This window comes from Gadus macrocephalus, chromosome 7 (assembly GCF_031168955.1).
Source record: "Gadus macrocephalus chromosome 7, ASM3116895v1".
Taxonomy (NCBI): Eukaryota; Metazoa; Chordata; class Actinopteri; order Gadiformes; family Gadidae; genus Gadus; species Gadus macrocephalus.
In genome coordinates this window covers 16,451,443-16,477,976 of record NC_082388.1, presented here as the reverse complement: position 1 = coordinate 16,477,976, position 26,534 = coordinate 16,451,443, and the positions used below count along the sequence as shown (strand labels likewise).

General features: G+C 48.8%; 1 protein-coding gene across 2 annotated transcripts in view; it reads left to right on the top strand.

Moving 5' to 3' along the window:
- The window catches only part of gria4b (glutamate receptor, ionotropic, AMPA 4b), a 68,743-nt gene that overhangs the window by 17,497 nt on the left and 24,712 nt on the right, over positions 1-26,534 (top strand). For both annotated transcript variants that reach the window (XM_060056988.1, XM_060056989.1), the window contains exons 3-4: positions 16,722-16,961; positions 25,942-26,126. In XM_060056988.1, coding sequence (XP_059912971.1) covers positions 16,722-16,961; positions 25,942-26,126 — 425 coding nt within the window. The remainder of the gene's footprint in view (positions 1-16,721; positions 16,962-25,941; positions 26,127-26,534) is intronic.

Here is a 26,534-nt window from a genome sequence, read left to right as displayed (position 1 = left end):
GGTAGTCACTGAGCGTTGGACCTTCCAGAGAGGCGACCGGCAAACACGCCTAACCGAGGTGCCGGAACCAAACAAATAGATTCAAAAACAGATGTAATAATAGGCCACGGATAAACAAACAATACATGCCCTAAGTATATGAGCTCGCCGTCGGGCCATGTGGGGCTAACACGCCGTCACACTGAATCGCAGAGTGTCTGCAATGCTGCTATGGCAAAAACAAATGTGCTTGTTTTGTTTGTTACTGTAAGTGCGTGTCGAGTTCCAGTCTTTTTTCCTTCATGGTTTTAAAATGGCAACAAAGATTGAACCCTCCTGCTGGGGTATCCTGGGGAATCTTATCAAGTGCTGGCAAGCTCCGCTGCAAACCACTCCTGCCTTCTTTTCCAGGCGGATTCCTCAAATGTTGTGTGTGTGTGTGTGGGCCTTGGCAGTTTTTTATTCTTTTTTCCTTTTCTTCTTTCTCCTGCTCTTTTGAATAGCTTTTAGCGTTTCTTCTAAATATAGGACGGTATATCTCCGCTGCCACGCCAGCGTTTGAGCGGCACAGGGGAAAATGTCATTTGCAGGACACCAAAGGAAACAGCGTTGCATGGTGGGTAGCCAAAGGACAGAAGTGTTCTCTCCCCGGTCGCTGTTTGTTCGTCTGTTTGGTGGAACGCCGTTGTCGACGTGAAGTGCACGGAGGAAAGGCACCCTCGGTGTGTCTCCTTTCACAACCCGTCACAAAGCGATGCGCGTAGCATTGTCAACCCATTATTCCCCCACTTCACTAGTGAATGTTAAAAAAAGAAAGAGGGACAGACCGAGATAACGGGATGACTAGAGAGCGAGAGAGAGAGAGACGGAGGGGGGAAATTAATTATGTTGATAGAAAACAGCAGTACGACGGTGATGAATGTGTCACGGTGTGGCTGTTGTTTAATTTATTTGTGTCGAGCTGATGAGATGACACGCTTAAGGCGACGCTCGCTTCACGTTTAAGCGCCCCGAATCATACCGCTTCTCTCCTGCTTCTCCCCTTTTGTTTCCCTAATTATTCATGTGCTTTATTGACGTTAAATACATCTGAGCCCATTGGCCGTGAAGAGATTCCCCAATATCACATGAAGACTCCTCTTCACCAACGACAATCACACACACGCACACACCCTGGTGATGTTCGAGATGATGGTGTTGGTTTGAAGTCACCTTAGCCCAATGTTGTTATGTAATATTGTCCTCTCTTCATTACCCATAAACCTTTGCACCTCTATGTCCTGTCCCCCCCCCTCCCCCTCCGAATCACTGCTCTGCTGTCCTCCCATTTGGGAAGAGAAATAAAAAACGTTTTTTTCATTTTTTCTCCCTGTCCCCAATACTTTACCCTGACTCTTCAGACATTTGCTGGAGGAAAACCCTGTGTGTGTGTGTGTGTGTGTGTGTGTGTGTGTGTGTGTGTGTGTGTGTGTGTGTGTGTGTGTGTGTGTGTGTGTGTGTGTGTGTGTGTGTGTGTGTGTGTGTGTGTGTGTGTGTGTGTGTGAGGGGGGGTCTGTGTGTGTGTGTGTGTGTGTGTGTGTGTGTGTGTGTGTGTGTGTGTGTGTGTGTGTGTGTGTGTGTGTGTGTGACAAGCCTGGTGCATTTCTGAGGATGAGTGTATCTGACAGGATCTGCTGAAGAAGGAGCTGTTGTCCTCAGACCGAGAATTACTCTGCTCACGGTGTTTGCCTCTGTGTGTGTGTGTGTTTGCCTCTGTGTGTGTGTTTGCCTCTGTGTGTGTGTGTGTGTATGTGTGAGTGTGTGTGTGTGTGTGTGTGTGTGTGTGTGTGTGTGTGTGTGTGTGTGTGTGTGTGTGTGTGTGTGTGTGTGTGTGTGTGCGTGAGTGTTTGGTTGTGCTTCAGAGACAGGGAGTGTGGTTGGTGTGTCGGCCTGTGTTAGTGTTTTTGTGTTTGTGCACTGCTCAATCCCCCCCCCAACAAACACACACAGACACGCACACAGACACACACACAGACACAGACACACACGCACACACAAAAAACAACTAAAGACAGCAACATATTACAATTTTTTTATGTTCTCTCTCATTTGAGCTTTCCTACACCTAGACACATGGGGGGCCAGCTTTGTGGGCATGATGAACATGTGTACTTTGGTGTAGTGCTTTCATGTAAGCAGCATGTTAATAGCCCCCATTACAGAAAGGGGAATAACCAACCAGGGGTCAAACAGGGTTCATACAAGTCACTCTGGAACTGGGGACTCGGACTAGCAAGCCACCAGTGGGATTGTCCCAGTCTCTGCAATGTTTGATCGAGTGTGAGTGGGATCGACTGTGTATTGAGGAGTTCACCGACAATGCTTCCATTGAATTGTTCTCTGTGTACCCAGTTATTCTTTACTACACTGCAGCACTATGCAATACAGATGCTGTTAGAAAAAAAAAGAGCGTGCTCTTCGGAGCAGGGAAGTGAAGGTCTGACACTGATAAGTACATTTCCTCCAACAATGTCTTACCTAAAGGAAAGAAAGCAGCACAACCACACACCTATCGCTTCGTATGATTATTTAATGCCGTTATTATTATTTTCGGTGAGCATAAAGATGGACTACAGATATGGAGTCTGCATTGGAGAGCAGGGAAACTGGACAAGGAAGGAGGGGGGGGGGGGGGGGGGAGAGGGAGAAATGGGGCCAGCATCAAGCTCGGAGGCATGTGCCTGTCATTGGCAGAGAGAGGGAGGGAGGGAGGGAGGGAGGGGGAGAGAGAGATGGAGAGGGAGAGAGAGAGAGAGAGAGAGAGAGAGAGAGAGAGAGTGAGAGAGAGAGAGAGAGAGAGAGAGAGAGAGAGAGAGAGAGAGAGAGAGAGAGAGAGAGAGAGAGAGAGAGAGAGAGAGAAGCTTAAAATAGGAGAGAGAGAGAGATTTCGCTCCTTTTTCAACCTTGTGTTTTCTTACTTAAACAAAAACTGTGTTTCCTGAAGTCATCAATTACGATATCATTAACGACCCCCCGCAAATGTTTCCCCCCCCTGCTCTTTTCAAATCAGATTTAATTAACATTCCTGCTGAATATTCATAAAGCACCACATCAAGCTATTCTGAGCGAATGTAGTTGGGTTTTCCCCAGATTGGTGGAATCAATCTGATTGAAAATTATTCGGGGGCAAGCGATGAATTTGGTTGGATTTCACAAAGGATTTTGAAAGGATTTAAAAATTTTGTTTGCATTTCTTTTCTGCAGCATTGACCTTTCCCTGTGGATCCTCTGTTAAGGTTATTAAATGGTGAATAAATGCCTATCCATGATGTTATGTCATGTTAATGCCTCTGATATGCCACTATATATATATGTATATATATCATTCAACCAGATCCAATATATAGAAGCCAACTGTTCATAACATGTTATGGTATTATGTAACAATCAATATTGAGGATTCTTATGAACCAGACATAGAACAACAAGCTAGCTCTGTCTCTTCCTCTCTCTCTTCCTTTCTCTCTTCCTCTCTCTATCTCTCTGTCTGTGTCTCTCTGTCTGTCTCTCTGTTTCTCTGTTTCTCTCTCTCTCTCTCTCTCTCTCTCTCTCTCTCTCTCTCTCTCTCTCTCTCTCTCTCTCTCTCTCTCTCTCTCTCTCTCTCTCTCTCTCTCTCTCTCTCTCTCTCTCTCTCTCTGTGTCACAGACACACAGACAGACAGACAGACAGACAGACAGACAGACAGACAGACAGACAGACAGACAGACAGACAGACAGACAGACAGACAGACAGACAGACAGACAGATAGATAAATATTGATACATATATCTCTGTCCCTCTCATGTATTGCATTATGATCGTTATGATATGTTTCAGTCTCTGTACCTCCTTGCTCTATCTTTTTGTGGATCTTCTCTGGGCACCCCCTGGTTAGCTCATGTTTTATAGATGCTAAGTGGTAACGGCTTTACAAGGAGTTTAGTTCACTCATCCCTTGATGCCCAATGCTTTTCATTTAAACCGTTTTGTCCTTGGTAGCCTACCGCTCCCAGAATCCCGGCCCTAATTTTGTATGTATGTTTGATGTCGTGATTGTATTTCTTTCAATTTTCTTCTTTTCGTGCTTTCATTTATTTCAAAAAATATATATAATTCGTATTTTGTTCTTTCGTCTTTCTTTCATTCATCCTTTTTTTTAGCACCAAGTGTTGTCAATGCCGGTAGTGTGCGTCATCACGCTGACTCATAATGGCGGCTGCCAACATATTTAAAATCTGTCATCATAGACGATGAGGGCATCGCCGTGGCCATGAACCAGGAAGTGGGAGGAGCCGAGCGAAGCCATAGCTTAAGTGTCCAATGGCTACAGGCTGCACTTTGCTTAATTGCACAGCCAGCTGATCAAGCTGCTGTTTCTGATCGACAATTCCCTTTGTCCTTGGAGATCCTCTTAAATGTGTCGTTTCTGCCTTCTCCCAAATGTGTGTGTTTTTTTATCTATACGTAGAAGTGTGTGTGTGTGTGTGTGTGTGTGTGTGTGTGTGTGTGTGTGTGTGTGTGTGTGTGTGTGTGTGTGTGTGTGTGTGTGAGAGAGAGAGTGTGTGTGTGGGTGTATAATGCACCATAATGATAGGGATCCACCTAAGCTGCCTGATTGTATAGCATTTATAGCACATCAAGCTAACTGGCCAATATGGTGTCATTCGCCGCACAGGCTTTGTTTAGATTGTCAGGTGCAGGGGCGTGTGTGGGAAGGAGTCAACACAGAATTGATGATCCAGGATCAGGCATTAAGCCGATACATTATATGCAATTACACTTTACACAACGATTACGTACACAGATTTCCTCGCTGCGCTCACATACTCCCTTAACAATCACAAATAGTGTGTGTATGTCTATCACAAATCCCACACACAAATAGTGTGTGATAGACATCACACACACACACACACACACACACACACACACACACACACACACACACACACACACACACACACACACACACACACACACACACACACACACACACACACACACACACAGACACACCCTTCTCATTCTCACACACACATACACACCTCATTCAACCTTCTTAGATAAAGAATGTGTGTGTGTGTGTGTGTTTGTGTGTGTGTGTGTGTGTGTGTGTGTGTGTGTGTGTGTGTGTGTGTGTGTGTGTGTGTGTGTGTGTGTGTGTGTGTGTGTGTGTGTGTTGTTTGTGTGTGTGTGCGTTTGAGAAAAGGCTGTGTGTGTGATGGGAAGTAGGGTCTCGCTGATGAGCCGGGCTGCCAAGCATCACCTCCCCCAACCCTCTTCTCTCCCCAGTGGCAAGGTGGGAGATGAAGTCAAGTAGACACAGCAGATTGCCGCATGCAAGCATGCATGTGTATGTGTGTTTCTGTGTGTGTGTGTGTGTGTGTGTGTGTGTGTGTGTTGCAGGCAGTGAATGTGAGGGGTGGTCTAGCAGTGGTACTCATGCGTGGTACGGACATATAGCGCACTGACACCCTGGGGGTCTCTCCCGCTCTCTATTCTTCCCATCGTTCTTATCTCATCCCACGAGAAACAGATCATGCGCAGCGCTGCTGCACGGCACGCAGAATGCTCACGGCACAGGCGCCACAGTCACTGTATCCCGGGCGCACGCAAACACACACCCAGTCGTTGACTGGCACACATGCGGCAAACACACGCACGCAAGCTGCGGCAGGCTGTGGTCTGGCAGAGTCACAGGGCGAGAACGCACGACAATTTGTAAACCGTCTACTCTGTTCCACATGTACCTATGTCCTGATCCACAAAAGAGGTACAGTATTGACTTATATTGAGTGACCACCTCTTATACACACACACACACACACATGTGCACACACACGCACATACTCGCTATTGTACGCATGCCGCGCACACACATGCGTGTGTCACCGACAACTGCAATCTCTCCCGGATGTGACCTCACTGCAGAAACACACTATGGCGGAGGCGGTGGGGGCAGGGTGGGGTCAACCGCATGTAGACCACCACTGTGGGGTGGCGGAACGACCACGCAACCCTGGGGCGCCAGTGGGTGCCTCCGCCACAGCCCATAATACACACCTGACCGCAGGGCTCTGTCCCCCATTCTTTTAAGCGGTTTTGTGTGTGTTGTTTCTGTTGTCATTGGCTTTCTTACCGCCATTGAGTAACTCGGCTCGGTAATACACTATCAATTTCGGCCTCAATTTCGTTTGTGCGAAAGTGAAAGTAATGTACTCCAATGTTAACCAGGCTCAGTGTGTGTGGTACGGTGTCCATGACGACCAGCTTTACACGAGATAAGTGGCTGTCGTCGTTTAACAGACGTTTATAGAGCAACCAATAAACACGTCTTTTTATTGGCTGTCCCTTTTTATGTTTTTGATGAGGTTTTTCCTCTGCTTCAAAATGAGCGCTTCAATGTTGCAGGCCCGCACACTGTGGCGGGATCAATACAATTGACAGCACTGAGTGGACTAGTCAGCACCATGAAAATGGGGTGTTCCTACAAGAGCGCGTGTGTGTGTGTGTCTATGTTTGTCTGTGTGTGCGTCAGTGGGAGGGGACGTGTGTTGCAAAACCTGCGGGCGAGAAGAGAAAGTGTGTCACTATGTCCCGCCCACATTTACGTCTGACCGACGCCCCAGCCAGCCTGCCACCACCACCACCACAACCCCACCACCACAACCCCACCACCACCACCACAACCCCACCACCACCACCACAACCCCACCACCACCACCACAACCCCACCACCACCACCACAACCACCACCACCACCACCACCACCACCACCACCACCACCACCACAACCACCACCACCACCACCACCACCACAACCCCACCACCACCACCACAACCCCACCACCACCACAACCCCACCACCACAACCCCACCACCACCACCACAACCCCACCACCACAACCACCACCACCACCACCACCACCACCACCACCACCACCACCACCACCACCACCACCACAACCCCACCACCACAACCCCACCACCACCACCACAACCCCACCACCACCACCACCACCACCACAACCCCACCACCACCACCACAACCACCACCACCACCACCACCACCACCACCACCACAACCCCACCACCACCACAACCCCACCACCACAACCCCACCACCACCACCACCACCACCACCACCACCACCACCACAACCACCACCACCACCACCACAACCACCACCACCACCACCACCACCACCACCACAACCACCACCACCACCACAACCCCACCACCACCACCACCACCACCACCACCACAACCACCACCACCACCACCACCACCACCACCACAACCCCACCACCACCACAACCCCACCACCACAACCACCACCACCACCACCACCACCACCACCACCACCACCACCACCACCACCACCACAACCCCACCACCACCACAACCCCACCACCACCACCACCACCACCACCACCACCACCACAACCCCACCACCACCACCACCACCACCACCACCACCACCACCACCACCACAACCCCACCACCACAACCCCACCACCACCACCACCACCACCACCACCACCACCACCACCACCACCACCACCACCACCACCACCACCACCACCACAACCCCACCACCACAACCCCACCACCACCACCACCACCACCACCACCACCACCACCACAACCCCACCACCACCACAACCCCACCACCACAACCCCACCACCACCACCACCACCACCACCACCACCACCACCACCACAACCACCACCACCACCACCACCACCACAACCCCACCACCACCACAACCCCACCACCACCACCACCACCACCTCCACCACCACCACCACCACCACCACCACCACCACAACCACCACCACCACCACAACCCCACCACCACCACCACCACCACCTCTACCACCACCACCACCACCACCACCACAACCACCACCACCACCACCACCACCACCACCACCACCACCACCACCACCACCACCACCACCACCACCACCACCACCACCACCACCACCACAACCCCACCACCACCACCACCACCACCACCACCACAACCCCACCACCACCACCACCACCACCACAACCCCACCACCACCACCACAACCACCACCACCACCACCACCACCACCACCACCACCACCACCACCACCACCACAACCACCACCACCACCACCACCACCACCACCACCACAACCCCACCACCACCACCACAACCCCACCACCACCACCACAACCCCACCACCACCACCACAACCCCACCACCACCACCACAACCACCACCACCACCACCACCACCACCACCACAACCCCACCACCACCACAACCCCACCACCACAACCCCACCACCACCACCACCACCACCACCACCACCACCACCACCACCACCACCACAACCCCACCACCACCACAACCCCACCACCACCACAACCCCACCACCACCACCACCACCACCACCACAACCCCACCACCACAACCCCACCACCACCACCACCACCACCACCACAACCCCACCACCACCACAACCCCACCACCACAACCCCACCACCACCACCACCACAACCCCACCACCACAACCCCACCACCACCACCACCACCACCACCACCACCACCACCACCACAACCACCACCACCACCACCACCACCACAACTCCACCACCACCACAACCCCACCACCACCACCACCACCACCTCCACCACCACCACCACCACCACCACCACCACCACCACCACCACCACCACCACCACAACCACCACCACCACCACAACCCCACCACCACCACCACCACCACCACCACCACCACCACCACCACCACCACAACCACCACCACCACCACCACCACCACAACCCCACCACCACAACCCCACCACCACCACCACCACCACCACCACAACCCCACCACCACCACAACCCCACCACCACAACCCCACCACCACCACCACCACCACCACCACAACCCCACCACCACCACCACCACCACAACCCCACCACCACCACCACCACAACCCCACCACCACAACCCCACCACCACCACCACCACCACCACCACCACCACCACCACCACAACCACCACCACCACCACCACCACCACAACTCCACCACCACCACAACCCCACCACCACCACCACCACCACCTCCACCACCACCACCACCACCACCACCACCACCACCACCACCACCACCACCACCACAACCACCACCACCACCACAACCCCACCACCACCACCACCACCACCACCACCACCACCACCACCACCACCACAACCACCACCACCACCACCACCTCTACCACCACCACCACCACCACCACCACCACCACAACCACCACCACCACCACCACCACCACCACCACCACCACAACCCCACCACCACCACCACCACCACCACCACCACCACCACCACCACCACAACCCCACCACCACCACCACCACCACAACCACCACCACCACAACCACCACCACCACAACCACCACCACCACCACCACAACCCCACCACCACCACCACCACCACCACCACCACCACCACCACCACCACCACCACCACCACCACCACCACAACCCCACCACCACCACCACCACCACCACCACCACCACCACCGCCACCACCACCACACCACCACCACCCCCACCACCACCACCACCACCACCACCACCACCATCACCACCACCACCACCACCACCACCACCACCACCACCACCACCACCACCACCACCACCACCACATCCACCACCAGCACCACCACATCCACCACCACCACCACCACCACCACATCCACCACCACCACCACCACTACCACTACCACTACCACTATCAACACCACTACCACCACCACCACTACTACCACTATCAACACCACCACCACCACCACCACCACCACCACCACCACCACCACCACTACCACTATCAACACCACCACATCCACCACTATCACCACCACCACCACCACCACTATCACCACCACCACCACTTGTGCAGCACTCTCCTACGTCCTCATCCACGGATGAGGTGCCCTTGAGCAAGGCACCTGAAAACCCACCTGCTCCCCGGGCGCTGCACTGCGGCCGCCCCCCGCTCCAGGAGTGCCGTTGGGCCCCCGTGTGTGTGCACCTCTGACAAGGTCACTCCTCTGTGTGTGTGTATGTGTTCACTGGCTCCCGGATGGTTCAAAAGCAGAGAAAGAATTTCCCCCAAAAAGGGACAATAAAGGACAACTTAAGTGCTACCAACACCACCATCACACCCATCATCGCCACCACCACCTCATTCACGACTCTTCTGCAGAAAGGACAGATAATGAAGGGACTCCAGCACTTGGGGAGAGAGTGGAGTGGGGGGTAACCTTTACTTTACTGCCCTGATCGTGGCACCATAGCACCATAAAGAAAGCTTGTTAAATGAGTGTGCTTTTTCAGGGGTTGTGTGTGGATGTTTTGGACACAAGTGGCCGGTTGTAATTTAAATCACTGCTGGTTATGTAAAAAAAAAACATGGATTTAACCCATCCATTTTTGGCGGGGGTTGTGCGTGCCTGCGTGTGTGTTCAAACGCGCGTGTGTGTGTGTGTGTGTGTGTGTGTGTGTGTGTGTGTGTGTGTGTGTGTGTGTGTGTGTGTATATATAATGTCATGCACTCTGACCTGTTTGTGCAGTGGTGTGTGAGGCCAGCGGATGCTGTTTCAGGGTCAGTAGCGCGGCTGTGTGCACGCGGGCCAGAGAATGTACAGTCCAAACGGCCAGCGCTGAGTGCTCCTGTCTGTCGCTGAAAGTCCTCCCCCCACTCCACCCCCCCCCCCCCCCAACTCCACCATCTACCCCCCCAGCCCCCTCCCCATCTCCCCCCAGCCCCCTCCCCATCTACCCCCCCAGCCCCCTCCCCATCTCCCCCCAGCCCCCTCCCCATCTCCCCCCGAGGCCCCCCACCGTCTCCCCCCAGCCCCCTCACCGCCATCCACTCTCTTGTCATCGTACCGCCATCATTCCCCTGCCAGCGGGTCGCGGCGGGCTGAACCCAGTCCGTTTGATTCGCTGTTTGACGCTGATGGATTGAAGCCGGCGTCGTCTCGTTTCTGACCCCTCCGTTGTGCACAAATGTGTTTTTGTGTGGCGGGGTGACGCGTCTCTCGGGCTTGTACGCAAAACAACCGCGCCTGTCATGAAGCGGCCCTGAGGTAAATGTTAAACCTTACGTTCAAGGTCCAACATCATTTTGGGGGGGTTTTACCTTTAACCCCTCACAAAGAAATTATTTTTCTGATTGAATAAATGCTACATTTAATACTAATCTATCAGCCATGGGCTGCCAGCAGGTGTTACTTTTGAACTTTGCTTCCATATAAACGGTCAAGCGCTTTTGGTGAAAAGCACATTTTTCTTTAAGGTGATAAAAACCCTTTTGTTGAACAGCTTATTTGAGGTGATGCACATAGCCATTGTAATGCAAATAGCCAGTGTAGATTTACTGCTTCAGCCAGCATGGTCACGCGAGGGGTTTCCATAACTTTTTGGGGCCAAGTCAGTCCATGGCCCCTCATGAAAGCTCCTACCAACCAGTGGAATGCAAGCTAGAAGGATGCTTTATAAATCCTATTGGCCAGGGTCACCATCTGGGGGTCCACCAACACTATGGGGTCTGCAAAGGCATTGCAGTGGCCTGCCAAAATTATTTCACTGTGAAAATATTGTGAACATCAATGAATTCCTGGTTTAATCCAGACATTTTTGTGTCAGTGCTCTCTTTGGCCTAAACCGGTTTCTGCTTTCATACAGTTACATTACACTTACACTTATACTTTGTTATTTACTGTTACTTTCCTAGATATACTGTATCTCATTTCAAATTCGCTCTCTTTCTCTGTCCACCAAAGGGTCCTTGGGCTGTAGAAGGTGATGGACAATCTATTTGCGACTCCGCCAGCGTATTGTAGTACATGTGTGTTGACCTGTAAATGTGAATTGCTTGGCCACGGGGTGCTGCAGTGTGTAGCATACAGTGTGTCGGGTCTGTATTAAGGCCTGGGGTATGGTGGTCTGATTCCTATTCTGGAAGGTCAGCCTCAGCAGCCCAGTGTAAAATCATCTGTTAACTGTCCTGGGCTTAGAATGAATTTTACAAGCTTGTTTTGTTTCTGTCTCTATCCTATTTCGGCCGTGTAGTGTCCAGACAACCTTGGGATCACTATCAGAAATGTGTTTTTTTTAAGAGCGGTTTATTCTCCGTAGAGGAGGATAACACCGGAAGGATTTACAACAAGGTTAACGGGTGTAGACGCTAAACAGCTCGTTTCAGAAATTACTATTGGCTTTGATTTGAAGTCAATTCAAACTATCAAAATGAAATTGAAGCATAGACATCCCGCCAGGCTTAAGCCCATCTGCAGATTTAGTGCCTGATTTCCAATTTCAAATGGAGTGTATTATTATAATGGATTATAATTGATTTTCAGATCACAAATCAATCAGCAGGTTAAGATTGATACATCAATTCATTTTTACAACCGCGCTGTCAAGGGAGCGCATGGACACCACGGAAACACACAGGATCAATTATTTGCCAATTGTGCGTGTGCGTGTGTGCGATCTCGTGAGCGTGCATGTGTGCATTTTGTCCCCAAAGCAATCTGCCTCGTCGACCCAGAGTAGATGAAAGCGGCGGTTGCTTTAAAGGTTATTGCGTTGAGACGCTAAAGCTTAGGCGTTAACGCGATGCCATACGTTGGGCCCGATGTAAGCCTAATGGGATGATTCATGGTAATATCCCTGTGTTGATTTCATTAAGGCAACATCAATGAATTACCCTTGCTCATAAGGTCAGTGAGGAAAGTTAACTTTGACAGCCACCACCATGGGATCTTTTGTAGACGATGCTCTGAGGATAAAGGGTGTTATTACTCTACCGTACTGTGGTGGTGTGTCTGTAAACATGCTCACGCACGCACTTTTTCGGAGTTTGATGACAATTAGGTGAGGATGTCATTATAATAAGTCATCGGCCGAAGCATGGGTTTTAAGAGGGCTTATAAATCACACACGTGATGTAATTTCTACTGGACTAACTCAAAGCATCCATTCCAGAAACCGCTCATCAATCTTCCCAAACACAGCGGCAAATCCACCCTGCTCTTGATTGCCCTTTTTTTCCGCTTCTTTGTCCGTTTACTGCAACAGAAACGTTCTTTATAAGGTTGAATAAATGATTATTGGGCTATTGTGTTATAGGGAGTTCAAATCAAGGGTTCCTGCTACACTGTTTTCCAAGCTTGCATGCTCGTGTGTGTGTGTGTGTGTGTGTGTGTGTGTGTGTGTGTGTGTGTGTGTGTGTGTGTGTGTGTGTGTGTGTGTGTGTGTGTGTGTGTGTGTGTGTGTGTGTGTGTGTGTGTGTGAGTGTGTGTGTATATGTGTGTGCCCGTGATCGCACCTCACATCGTTTCACATCCATTCCAAGCACAGCTTTAATAAGCTACCTGTCTGTAGCGGTTTTAATCTTTTCGCTACAAGCGGTGTTTGGCTGCTTTTCATTCAGAGTCTGTACGGCCAGCGTTCTGTTGTTAAGGGGAACAATATTGACCGCTGCTCACCTGCTCCCCGCATGTGACTTTCTTTGGTATCAATATGGAATCTAGAACCGATTGTTGTTTCTGTGTCCGTGCACGTTTGTGCACGTGGGTGCACAGGTTGCGCTAGAATTAACCGTGACACCCTTCACTGTGATTGACAGAATCGTATTTCCTGTTATCGTTTATTTATATGTTAAACAATATTGCTTATATTCTGCCTAAGCCTGCCCTATAGCCAATGCTGCAGTGCACCTGAAACGTTAAATGTCAGGATGGATAAAGAAACAATGGTTATCGGTATGGACCCACCTTTTTCTTTCGTGAAAATAGACACAATTGTCTCCACAGTTTGTGTGAATGTCCATGTGAATGTCCAACAACCCCCCCCCCCCCTGCTTCATACAACCCTGCTTCCTGCCTCCAACCTTCCTTTATGTAGAGGGGAGTAGTGCATAATGCCAGTGAACGTCACTGATGCGATGAGGCAATATCTTCAACAAGCTACACGCTACACACAACATGTAGCTAAAACGATATCTGAAACAAAGTGATTAACAGATTCAGCTAAACCTTGCTGTTTACTCAAGGGCCCTATACACGACAGATACTTGTGGGCTGAACGATGAACGAAGGAGGCCATCAATGCTTGGATGTCAGTAGCCGAGGGGACAACCCACTGGCCGGGCCGGTCCCGCGGGGCATCATCATTTGGTTGTGCGAACAGTTCTGGAGTAGAGAGTCTGAACGCTCACGCCATACCCTGGGAGAGTCACACGCGCATGCACACTCACGCACACGCATGCACACACCAAACACACAGAGGCAAACACAAACACACGTATACACACTTAATTACTGCATACACACACACACACACACACACACACACACACACACACACACACACACACACACACACACACACACACACACACACACACACACACACACACATACAAATTTACTTCATGCATGTACAATCCCAAACACACTCTCCACACACACATAGAGACACGCATTATTAAAAACATTTTGCTAAATTGGTCCTCGCTGTGATGGGAGCAGGTGTGGCCAGATGTGCATCATTAGGCTGATGATGCATTAGGCCACACGCACACACACACACACACACACACACACACACACACACACACACACACACACACACATGCATGCACACACACAAAAACCCACACACACTCACACTGGGCCAGAACCTTCCCATGCCGTTACCTCATGCCGGGGGGAAGGCTGGGCAGAGAGGGCAGCACTGCTGTGCTTGCAATCTCAGGGTAATTATTTCACAGTTACCATTGGAGGCGTTCAGGCCTTTAATAACAGATAATGACGTTATCTCATTAACACTTTGCGCAGGTGAGGCCTGTCACCGGCAAAACAACCAAGCTTGCAGAGTAAATCAACGATGCCAATGGTCATGGTTGGGATAGTTAATAGGGGTTGAGTTAATCAAACTATTTCCCCGGTTTATAGTAGAGTCACTCACTTTGATTTAGCTTCGGGGTATATCTTTGAGAATTGACTAGCATATTTCATTAAATTCAGTTGTGGATGAGATGCATATTGAGGCTGTATGTGTCTGCCTCTGTAGGTTACAGAAGGACTTTACCCATCTCCGTAAACATTATTGACAGACCGTTGGGGGGGGTGAATGTGGGGTTGGGCGGGGGCTGGGGGCCAGGGGGTAGGAGGTCCATTACCCTGGATTTGCTGTCTCGCTTCTGGTCGGGTATCTCCCTGCTGCCGTTGTAGTTGCATGTTTGCCTCTCTCAGGTGTGGCCGTTGGTTGATGCCCCCCGGGTTGTGGAGGACGTTGTGTGTGTGATGTGTAGGTATAAAATGGTATAGTTCACCCACATGGGGTTGGAAGGGCCCGCTGGGTAGCCTCCTGGCTTTGTGTGCAGTGGGTACACACAGCCTTCTCCCCTTCGCTGGGGAGTCAGGTCTGTCTACGGGGCCTTTCTCGCCCACAAGGCTGTGCTCACTGCGTCTGTGAGTCGGGAGTGACATCTCAACCATTGCAGGTACAACAGCTTCACGGTCTGAAGCCACGTACACCTGCACACCGGCTCTGATTTATCCACCTTGCTCATTTATATTTTTCTCAGTAGCCTCTCTTAACACGTCCGTTTAATATTGAGTGTGGGAAAAGTAGCTGGCAAAAGCTGTTTGCCCCTTTGCTGTTTCCTTTGTGGTCTGTGTGTGTGTGCGTGTGTGTTTGTATAAGACAGACAGAGTGACTGAGAGAGGGAGAAAAATGGGCAATTATGTTATGGGTCTTGTAGACAGCCAAACTGCAATTTAATGAGGAGAAGCCTGGAGCAGTACACTGTGTGTGTGTGTTTGTGTGTGTGTATGTGTGTGTGTGATGCCTACTTTAGAGTTTATCCTATTGTGTGTGTGTGAGTGTGTGTGTGTGTGTGTGTGTGTGTGTGTGTGTGTGTGTGTGTGTGTGTGTGTGTGTGTGTGTGTGTGTGTGTGTGTGTGTGTGTGCATTTGATTATGTGTATGCGTCCTTCTTTGCTTCTTATCTAAATCCAGGCATGTGGGTCCTTTCATATGTTTGTGTGTGAGTGTGCGTGTGTGTGTGTGTGTTCCAGCTTAAACACAATGTTCCTACTCTGGAGTGAATCATGTTCATGGGCCGACGATGAACAGATTCAGAGAGCGAGGGAGAAGTGACTAGAATGCGGTGCTTATGACGAGTACTGTTGATGTTTCCTGCTCCCAGTTTAGCCAGCGCGGCAGTACAGCAGATTATTTTTAGATGACGAATGGTACGAGGAAACGGGGGATGACAAACGGGTGTCCCTTTTATTGTGGCACCCGTTTGTCGTGTCGCATTTCAGCGGCGCTCATTAAAGAAACCCAGTGTGTATTCCTCACAGAGAAAACATTACCTCATGCACACTACCAGAGCCAGAGAGAGAGAGAGAGAGAGAGAGAGAGAGAGAGAGAGAGAGAGAGAGAGAGAGAGACTCTCTCCCTCTCTCTGTATCACTTTCTTTTGTCTCACTTTCCTTTCTCTTTCTCTCAAAATCAAAACCATTGCTATGACCCGTCCTACTATTTAAAACATCCAAAGCATCAAACACCACAATAAATAAACACAAAAACCCTTCTTCTTACGTCTCTCTTCCTCCCCTCTTTGTCTCCCTCTCCCTCCCTCTCCCCAGTCTGCTCGCAGTACTCTCGGGGCGTCTTCGCCATCTTCGGCCTGTACGACAAGCGCTCGGTGCACACGCTGACGTCGTTCTGCGGGGCGCTGCACATCAGCCTCATCACGCCCAGCTTCCCCACCGAGGGCGAGAGCCAGTTCACCCTGCAGCTGCGGCCCTCCATCCGGGGGGCCCTGCTGTCCCTGCTGGACCACTACGACTGGAGCAAGTTCGTCTTCCTCTACGACACCGACCGGGGTAAGGGGGCTCACACGGCTGTGGGTGTGGTCGGTGTGGAGGGGGCTGGGATTCAAAATGGCGGTTTTGGATTCCGCTGGAATTAGACGGAAAATTAGGAAAAAATTATCAAATGAAAACAAACTGCGTATTCGTTTGATTTTGTGTGTCCGTCACATTCAAATCAAATTATTTACTGTTCAAACTCGGCATGACTTGGTTATTATATAATTTTTTATATACAGTAGGAGCTGCAGAATATTAATATTTAATAATAATCTGTCAATTGCAATGAATAATCGCAATCGCAATATTAGGAGTTTTTGTAATTATGGTGTAGGCCTATTGTCAATGGATGTACAGAGATGTATATGTTCTTAGACATGTCCTGAACTTTCTGCTGTGACAGCTGAATTCATTAATTAATAAAATAAATAAATAATGTTATTCCTGGTATTGATAAAGTAAGACTCTCAGCTATAAGGCTCTGGATTTAATCCCCCGACACTTTAACCCTTTAACCGCTCCATGCAGAAATTCACCCCACTGCAAGTCCATTTGGCTAACAGTGACTTCTTATTGATTAAATGTTGAAGAATATGTACATAATATATATATATACACACATATTGAGATAAAGGCTGTTAGAAGAGAACAGAGCTATAAAACACACACACACACACACACACACACACACACACACACACACACACACACACACACACACACACACACACACACACACACACACACACACACACACACACACACACACACACACACACACACACACACACACACACACACTCCGAAGCAGGTATATGTACATCCATTCCTGGTGGTATATCCCTGTTCTCACTTCACTTCCACCCGCTGTGTTGAAACAGCCTACAGGGGGTGTATGTGTGGGGGGTGTCGATCAGGACATGACTGACTGGCGGAACAGACTCCCTGCTAGCTAGAAGGCTGTTTGCGTGGTGCTGCCCCCCCCTCTCCTCTCATCCTCGTCCTGTTCGAGAAGATGTCCCCAAAATGGTGTGTGCGCGTCAGGGGCTGTCACCTCCAAACGCCGGGTGGCTGTAGCGGTTGACAGTTGCACTGTGAGTACAACAGGGACAGCCGGGTCACTGCTCAACAGTGTTCAAACTTTGGTGAAACTACCGCCCCTAAGTGTGTCCATTCCACAGCGAGACTTTTTTAGAGTTGATCATTTTCAATAATAATCATCATAATATGAATTCATACTTTTTTATAGGTCACGGGCCACAACTGTGTAGTGGACGTCTGTGGTTCGATAAGGCAACACTTTCCCAAACTCAATCCCTCGGTCGTGGGGAAAACAAAGAAAGATCTTAATGTTGCAGAGGGTTAAGAGGCGAAGTGCATTTTATTGATTATAGATCTTCATGTGGTCACCTTCAGTTATCAGGACAGAGTGCTCCTGCTGAAAAAAGGTATAATCGGGATACACGGGAAAAATACAATATGTCTTGTTATTCTGCAAGCTTGTAATCTTTCAGTGAGGACCATGGTATCACCTTTTGTGTATCACCTCACTTTATTACTATATATTATTTTTCTTGGCCTACTTTCCTATCTTTGGTTAAGCTGATCAGTGGAAATCAATTTCTGCAACTCTTGCTTTCCATAGACGCAAAATCCTCAACAATAAGCATTTTTCAGGTGTGAGAAATGGCTACGTGCTGCTGGAAAAAGCCAGTGGAAAGTGGAAAATCCAAACTGTATGCTTGCCATGCCCCCTATGAGATGATTTTGTTTACTTCATTTTTGTACCAAGGCACTTTCTCGACTGGCCTTGCTGGCAAGTGGCTATCATTCTTAACTGAATCTGAGAAAAGATGCTTAGAAAATGTGCCTGAGTGCCTTAATTGCTTGACATTCACATCACCATCGGTGTGTGAACGCATGAATATCAGGCATCGCATGGAGCGCACTTTGAGAGGCCTCATTGGCGAAATGAAGGGCAGCCTGAATGAATGCAAAATATTCAGTTGACTCATTAAATGGTCCCTCAACTACTAGTCTTAGAGTGTGTTTGCATGAGGAGCGTTCGATTGCGTTCAATAGCACACTGAATTTCAATGACAACAAACCCCCTCCGGAACGGGTCAAAACAACACAGAATAGCACAGCAATTACTGAATAATATGTCTCTTGTCAACAGAAGGTCTGTAGTGGGTCAGGCATTGTTGCATTCAATCTTAACAGGAAGTGCTGAATGTGTGCAAGATGGAATATGCGAGTAATATCATACTATTGTGTGAGCTATACTACTGAATCCAATAGTATTCTGCTGCTCTCTAGTATTGTGTGTGCTTTTTTTTCCACACACGCACGTGCACATACACATACATGCAAGCACGGGCACATACACACTCACACACACGCACAGACATGCGCACACATGCACATTCAAGCACGCAGGCGTACACAAACACACACACACACGCACGTGCGCTCACACACACACACACACACCCCCACACACACACACAGCGGGCCGAGCCTTCATCCAGTATTGACTGAAATGTGAAATAATCCGCCGCATGGCCACCCTCTGTCGATGAGCTCCTGTCTGACTCCCGGCAGCACAGCGTCAGAGAGAGCTGTAGTAGCCCGGTTCTGTTGCATGCTTCTTTAGTGTTTGTGTGAATGGGCATTTGATTAAATGAGCGTGAATCCTTTTGTTTCTTATGTAAATCCATGCATGGGAATGTGGGTCTTTGCAAACATGAGTGTGTGTGCGTGTGTGTTTGGATGTGAAAGGGAGGATAGAGGTGCCAGAGGCGAAGGCAGTGTATTCATGACAGGGGGGGTGGAGGAAAGGAGAGGGCAGGTGAGAGGAGAGGTGGAGGAAAGCAGTGGAGATGTGGAGGAGAGGAGGGAATGTGTGTGGAGAGGAGGGAAGAGGCAGAGAAGAGGAGAGCTGGATAAATCTTAGGATGTACCGGCAATAACTAATGACTATTAAAACAGAGAACCCAACAGAATGTAGGAGGGTTTCAAACGTGTAAACATTTGAGTAGTACGTACTCGTCAAGTACGATTACAAAAATATGGCTATTGCAAATCGTTTTATAATATTTTTTTCTGACTTCTTCTAAATATAGTTTATCTTATATTGATGTGTATTTGGGTCAGGCTTTTAAGCAGGGTGTTTATTCTCAGGGCTTGAGAATAAAATAGTTTTTTTCGCCCACATAAAGTGGCTGGCCCAAGTGACACCAATGTTTGCAAATTAGATGAATAGTGCAACTATGGTGGTGTATTAAAGAAGCACGTGTCACAATAGAAGTTCAATTTAGTTTGAAATCATTTTTTAAGCTAGAAAGATATTGGATATCCAACTGATTCACGCTCCAAATTACAGCTCTCTAACTGTGGAAATATACAAGCATCAACCGTTTGAATCGTGTGGGTGAGTCGTGTGGGTGAGTCCTCTAGGTGAGTCTTGGGGGTGAGTCCAAGGGGTGAGTCCGGTGAATGTTGAAAATCACCAATGGATACAACATTAAAATCACAAAGTGTATCCTGTAAGCTGTACAGCAGTAAAAAGCGGGTAAAGAACTGCATAGCCAGTAGAGGTTCGATGTGGACTTAACGCACATAGTCTAGATAATATACTGGTTGAACAGACTTTAGATGCATACACATTGGTGGAAACTACTGGGGAAGTAAAACTAAAATAAGCACCCACACAGTGAATACACACTCGTTGAGATGCAGACTGTGTATTTTGGGGTACTTCTTGCATTTCTAGTTTGTAGTCTCTCTGGAGGAGGCCAAGAGGAAGGGAGGGAGCGTTGTGATTGGGGCAGTGATCTAATGTGACGTAAGGCCAGAAAACACTTCTTCCCCTATGTTGCCCTCACATACACATACACACACACACACCCTTACACACACCCGACATGTTCCAACTATCATGCACAAGCACTTTGCACAAGCACACACCCTAAGATGCAAAATGAATGCATTGAAAATACAAGCATATACATACGGAAACAAATGAATGAAGGTACATGTGCTTCCCCTGAAGTGCATGTGCCGTAAATGCAGCCCCACGCACGCACGCACGCACGCACACACGCACGCACAAACACACACACAAACACACGTGCTAATGTCTTCCTTCAATGTATTGCTTCAAAAAACGCTAGCCATGCACGATAGCCCCGGTGGTGCTATCCGTAACGGCGGTGAATGTAACCGGCTGCTTCTCTGCACATCTCCTCTAACCACCGCCGGCTACACATTTATCTGGTCCGCGATCAACCACACGCAGAAGGGACGGGGGGGCGGACTCCAACACCAGTGCCACTGTTTACAGTCCGCGTCCCCGTGTGCTATCACATCATCTCCATTACACCGTGACTACGTTTTTAATCTCCAGCTCTTGGCTGCACATCGGGGTGCAGGCAGGGTGGGGTTTGTTGTGGTGGGACGGAAAAGGGAGAGGTTACTGCCCCCAGACGATGATAAAAACCAACCAAGGAGAAATGTTTTTTATGTGACTGAGAGCTGCTCTCGGTTTCCCGGCTGTGCAGAAAAACGGCACAGAAGAGCACAGAAGTGTGTCGCTGTTCAGGCACATTAAACAGGCCTGTGCTGGGCTACCGCCAGGCTAATAGGTCTGGATCAAATGATAGATGTAATCATTTAATTAAAATGGAGACGCAAGGCATGAGGCCGCGTGAAGGCCCTCGGAGTGGGTCATCATGCGTCATCAGACGGTGTGAACGGGCGGCAGCAGACGCCAAAGCAAAGCGAGGCTGCTCCCAGATCCTGACTGTTGGCCTCGTAGAAGTGAACGGGAACCCCCGGACAAGATGCATGCAGCCCCCCCCATGGCACCTTGAGAGGTGGTTAATGAGATGCATTGATAAAGGAAAGGCTGGTGGGGGCAGTAGCTATTGGAAAAACAATAGCTGAGGCTATTAGCTTCTTGGAAAAACCAATAGAGGTTACGCACATACACTCTGCTAAGAGGTTCCCAATAGGAACATTCCAAGGGAAACAGTGGGTTAGGATCTCTCTTGTGGTTCTTGCTGATGGTGCGCTGTTGAGGCAGGAGTCTCTGGCAGCCATCCCTCCACCTTCCTGTCCTCCATCCTTCCTATCATTCATCCTTCCATCCTTCCTATCATTCATCCTTCCATCCTTCCTTTCATTCATCCTTCTATCCTTTTTGTCATCCATCCTCTTATTCTTCCATCATTCGATCCATCCTCAAGAAACGTCATGACCACCATTTAAACCATTCACCCATTTACAAAGAAGGCAGTGGTAGTGCAGCTTCAGTGAATGACAGCGGCTGATTCAAATGCATTCTGTAATCATTCATTTCACCAAGAGAGAAGCCATTATTTTTGCATTAATGCGTAAACTAGAAGGTCAATTCAATGGCTGGAGCTATGAATTAACAATGGCCTCCAGTATAATTGCAAACGGCTTAAAAAAACTCCCATACTGAAAAGTATTTAAAGGTTGGGTATGGAATTCTCTTTTTTGGCCATTTTTGCAAAATTACTTGAAATCCTTATCGTAACCCACTTACAGCCACTGAGTTAGAAGTACTGACATGAAAATTAAACAAGTCAATCATCTGTGGAACGGGCAGGGCTCGAAAAACTCCAGCCCATGATTTCCAGACCCACCGTGTGGCATTGGACAGTAAGTACGTCAATCAAACGGTCGTACTGCACTCCCCCTGCCCCCGCGCGTGACCCCTTCGTGCACGTACTCAAAGCTCGTGACCCAGAGCAAGCTTCTGTTTGTTGTTATCCTGCGGTAGCTACTGGAGCTAGCTATGGCTCGCTCTCGTGCATCTGTGTTCACTCGTGCATGATTGCGCGTCCATGTACTTGGAATGGGTGGAGTCAGAGTCAGAGTAGAAGGAGAGGGGGTAGGACCATTTGAGTTGTGTCTTTTCAAAATCTGCTGGTGTTTCGCAAATCCCATACCCAACCTTTAAGATAGAATGGTACCATATACATATATAAATCCAGCTCAGTAGTTCTGGAGCTCCATATAAAATAGTATTTATGTGAAATCAAGTTTCCGCTCTTGTAATATGGTTGTTCACAAGGTAAATCACCTATGTCTGCAGCTTCAACTTATTCAAGATAGTCAATATCCACAGAATTATATACAAGCCTTGCAATCTCAATGTAAATGACTATATAGAGATACTGAGATACTGAATAACCAATGACGCAGGAAACTATAAAACAGATGTGTACTGATTATACAAACCATTGCTTGTCAAGTCATTTCCTGTGCTGTGTGTGGTGAATCCTCAAAGTAATTATAGAGAACATGTGTTATCGGAAAATTTAGTTGAATCAATTACAGGCAAACACACTGCACATAAAACTGCTGACTCTGCACAGTAATGTTCACACCATTTGTTCAACTAAGAAAAGAATGGAAAAGCTCTCTGGTTTAGATGAGTTCTTCAAATCATCTTGTCTATTCACTTGCTCAGCAGAAACAACCACGCTGGGACAGAAGACCAGTCCAGGCATCTTTAGATCATAATCTCCAACCAACATTGATTCTTTATTGACCAGAGGAGGGAACTTTTCATTTATTGAAAATATTTTAATAGGCTCATTTAGGAATCATGCCACTAACAATTAGGATCTAAATTAAAGGAAAATACAGGAGTGTTCACATTTATACTTGTGTTCTGAAGAAAGTACATCGATTCTGTTTCGTTTCCATGTGACCAATGTGACAGTGTGCAGAGAGATTGGAAAATGTACAAATCGGACCAATTGAGAATGCAAATCCCCTATCAACCTTCCATTAGCCACCTTTTTCATTATTTTTTCGCTAGAATTTAGTTTATGTAGCAGACTGCAATCTTCTCCGAACACGGCAGGCCGAAGTACTCTATTATATTATAAAATAGCTAAGTGTGACATTGCCTTTAATGATGTGGATTTTTTATCCCCATTTCAGTTGCATTTCACAGTCTTGTATCCCTTCTGTCTAAATGCTTGGAGAACATGGTTTTCTGCATTTCTTTAAATGGGGACAATTTGTAGACCACAGAATGGAAAGACTAAAGATAAACAGATTTGGGTTAGATATTCAGTGGTGATTAATATTTATTATGTCAGTATGTATGCATTTGCAAGAGTTATTTTAGAGTGGATCTGTCCCTCTTTCGGTTTGAATTAAGGTCAAAATGGGCTCAATAACCGTAGCAGTAGCTAGGTTACAACGTTTACATCATGCATGTGGCACAAACATAATTTATTGATTAAAATAAATAAATAAATAGTCATTCCAAAGACGTCAAATGTCATATCGGTTGTGGATGTTATCCTCAAGAACCTTGACACACAGAGAGGAAATACGAGATGCAACGACAGGAGAAGGAGCGGAGGTGTTGAGGACATGTGGAATGAAAAACAGTGCCCCTGATGGGCAGGTGAGGGAACACACAGGCCAAAGACACACCCAGAGTTATGAGGGGTGCGTACAGAAGAATGATTTCGATTGACTCAGAAGGGAGCCAACCACCACACAGGGGGCACGGGAGCCCACCTTTGCTTGGGGCATGTGGATTAATCTGTGATGGTAATGTGTGTGTGTGTGTGTGTGGTGTGTGTGTGTGTGTGTGTGTGTGCGTGTGTCTGTGTGCGTGTGCGTGTGCGTGTGCGTGTGTGTGTTTGTGGGCGGGTGGGTTTCTCCACTAATTGGGAGTGCAGGGAGATGGGTAGCCAGATTGTGATGGCCACCAGGCGGGAGCGTTTAAAAGGGGGGAGATGGGGGGGGGGGGTGGAACATCTGTCCCTGGCGGGGGTGGTGAGAGAGCAGCCGCCCTCACCGCACCCAGGTCTGCTGCGGGACACTTGCCTTCTATCAACACAGAGCTGACTGCGAGGTCCACAGCCCCGCCACCACCAATCCACTCTTCCCCCTCTTCCCCCCCCCACACACATGCACACGCACACACATGCACACCGGCACATTAACACACACACATGCACACACACACACACGCACGCACGCACGCACGCACGCACGCACGCACGCACGCACGCACGCACGCACGCACGCACGCACACACACACACACACACACACACACACACACACACACACACACACACACACACAGAGTATGCCACCATATTGTCTGAGTTTTCTTTCATTTACTGACTAAAGAAGCGGCTCTGTTGGAGAGGGATGAAGGATTTATGATATTTACACAAACCAGAGTGTGCCTGTTGCACTTTCTACAGACCAGGGATTTTGGGCAACCGAAGGCAACTTTTTTCTCTCATTGAAATCTCTGTTCTATTTATATAATGTTCCATGTTGTCACCGAACCGTAGTGAGCCAATTCTTTTTATTTATTTTTTTGAAAACATAAAACCAAAACAATTTCAGTGCCTTTCTTTAGACCAGTTCAGTGCTCCAATGCATGGGTCGCTGAATCCAAGACCGGTTTATTGTTTAAGCCAAATACACTTCACAGCTCGCTCGAAGCACTCGCATTACATAATATGGGATGTACTTCAAGGCCGCGTTATATATATTTTTTCCAGGAGTGGCACATTTAGAAATGGGCTCAGCTGCACAGTGTTGAGGTGTATTGGGGTGCTACCCCAAGTTAACGCCACCCCAATGGATTTGTGTTCCGTTTCAAGACAATCTGTGGGTCTCGATTGAGAGGACGGTGGAAGCACACTTCTAACCCTTTGACTCCCATTGATGTGGATCACATCCCATTACATTATGATACAGTATGTTTAGCCGTGCACACGTCAAAAGGTATACAGCCTTAATAGTCTATAGCTTTTAAGTCCAAAAGCCATCTGTGTAAGGTAATCCAGCCACACCGTTTGTGTTGAGGATCCAGATGGGGAATGTATGGGTCAGAGAAGATGTTAAGGTTTTATCACCCATTACAAGTGGGTCACGTCTCAAACCAAGCATGTCTCTCCCCCCCCCCCTCCCCCTAGGATACTCCATCCTGCAGGCCATCATGGAGAAGGCGGGCCAGAACAACTGGCAGGTGAGCGCCATCTGCGTGGAGAATTTCAACGACGCCAGCTACCGCCGGCTCCTAGAGGACCTGGACCGGCGGCAGGAGAAGAAGTTTGTGATCGACCTGGAGGCGGAGCGGCTCAACAACATGCTGGAGCAGGTGACGTCCCCCCCCCCCGGGGGTTGGAGGGGTCTCCTCTCAGCGGCCCATTGTGTTGGAGTCATGATGTGTTTCTGCTCTGCGTCTCGTGTGTGTGTGTTGTAATGTCGTGGGGGCGCAGCGTCGGTTTGAGAAACTGTATCGCTGTAGAGGAAGTGTATGCTCATATTCTGACTGCAGTACAAGCGTATATACAAATATATTTTTATATGTATGTGTGTGTGTGTGTGTGTGTGTGTGTGTGTGTGTGTGTGTGTGTGTGTGTGTGTGTGTGTGTGTGTGTGTGTGTGTGTGTGTGTGTGTGTGTGTGTGTGTGTGTGTGTGCGTGTTTGTCTGTGCATGCCGAATAAAAACGATCTATTAGTGAGATGTGTTTTTACCGCAATTAGTAGGACATGGACACGTTGC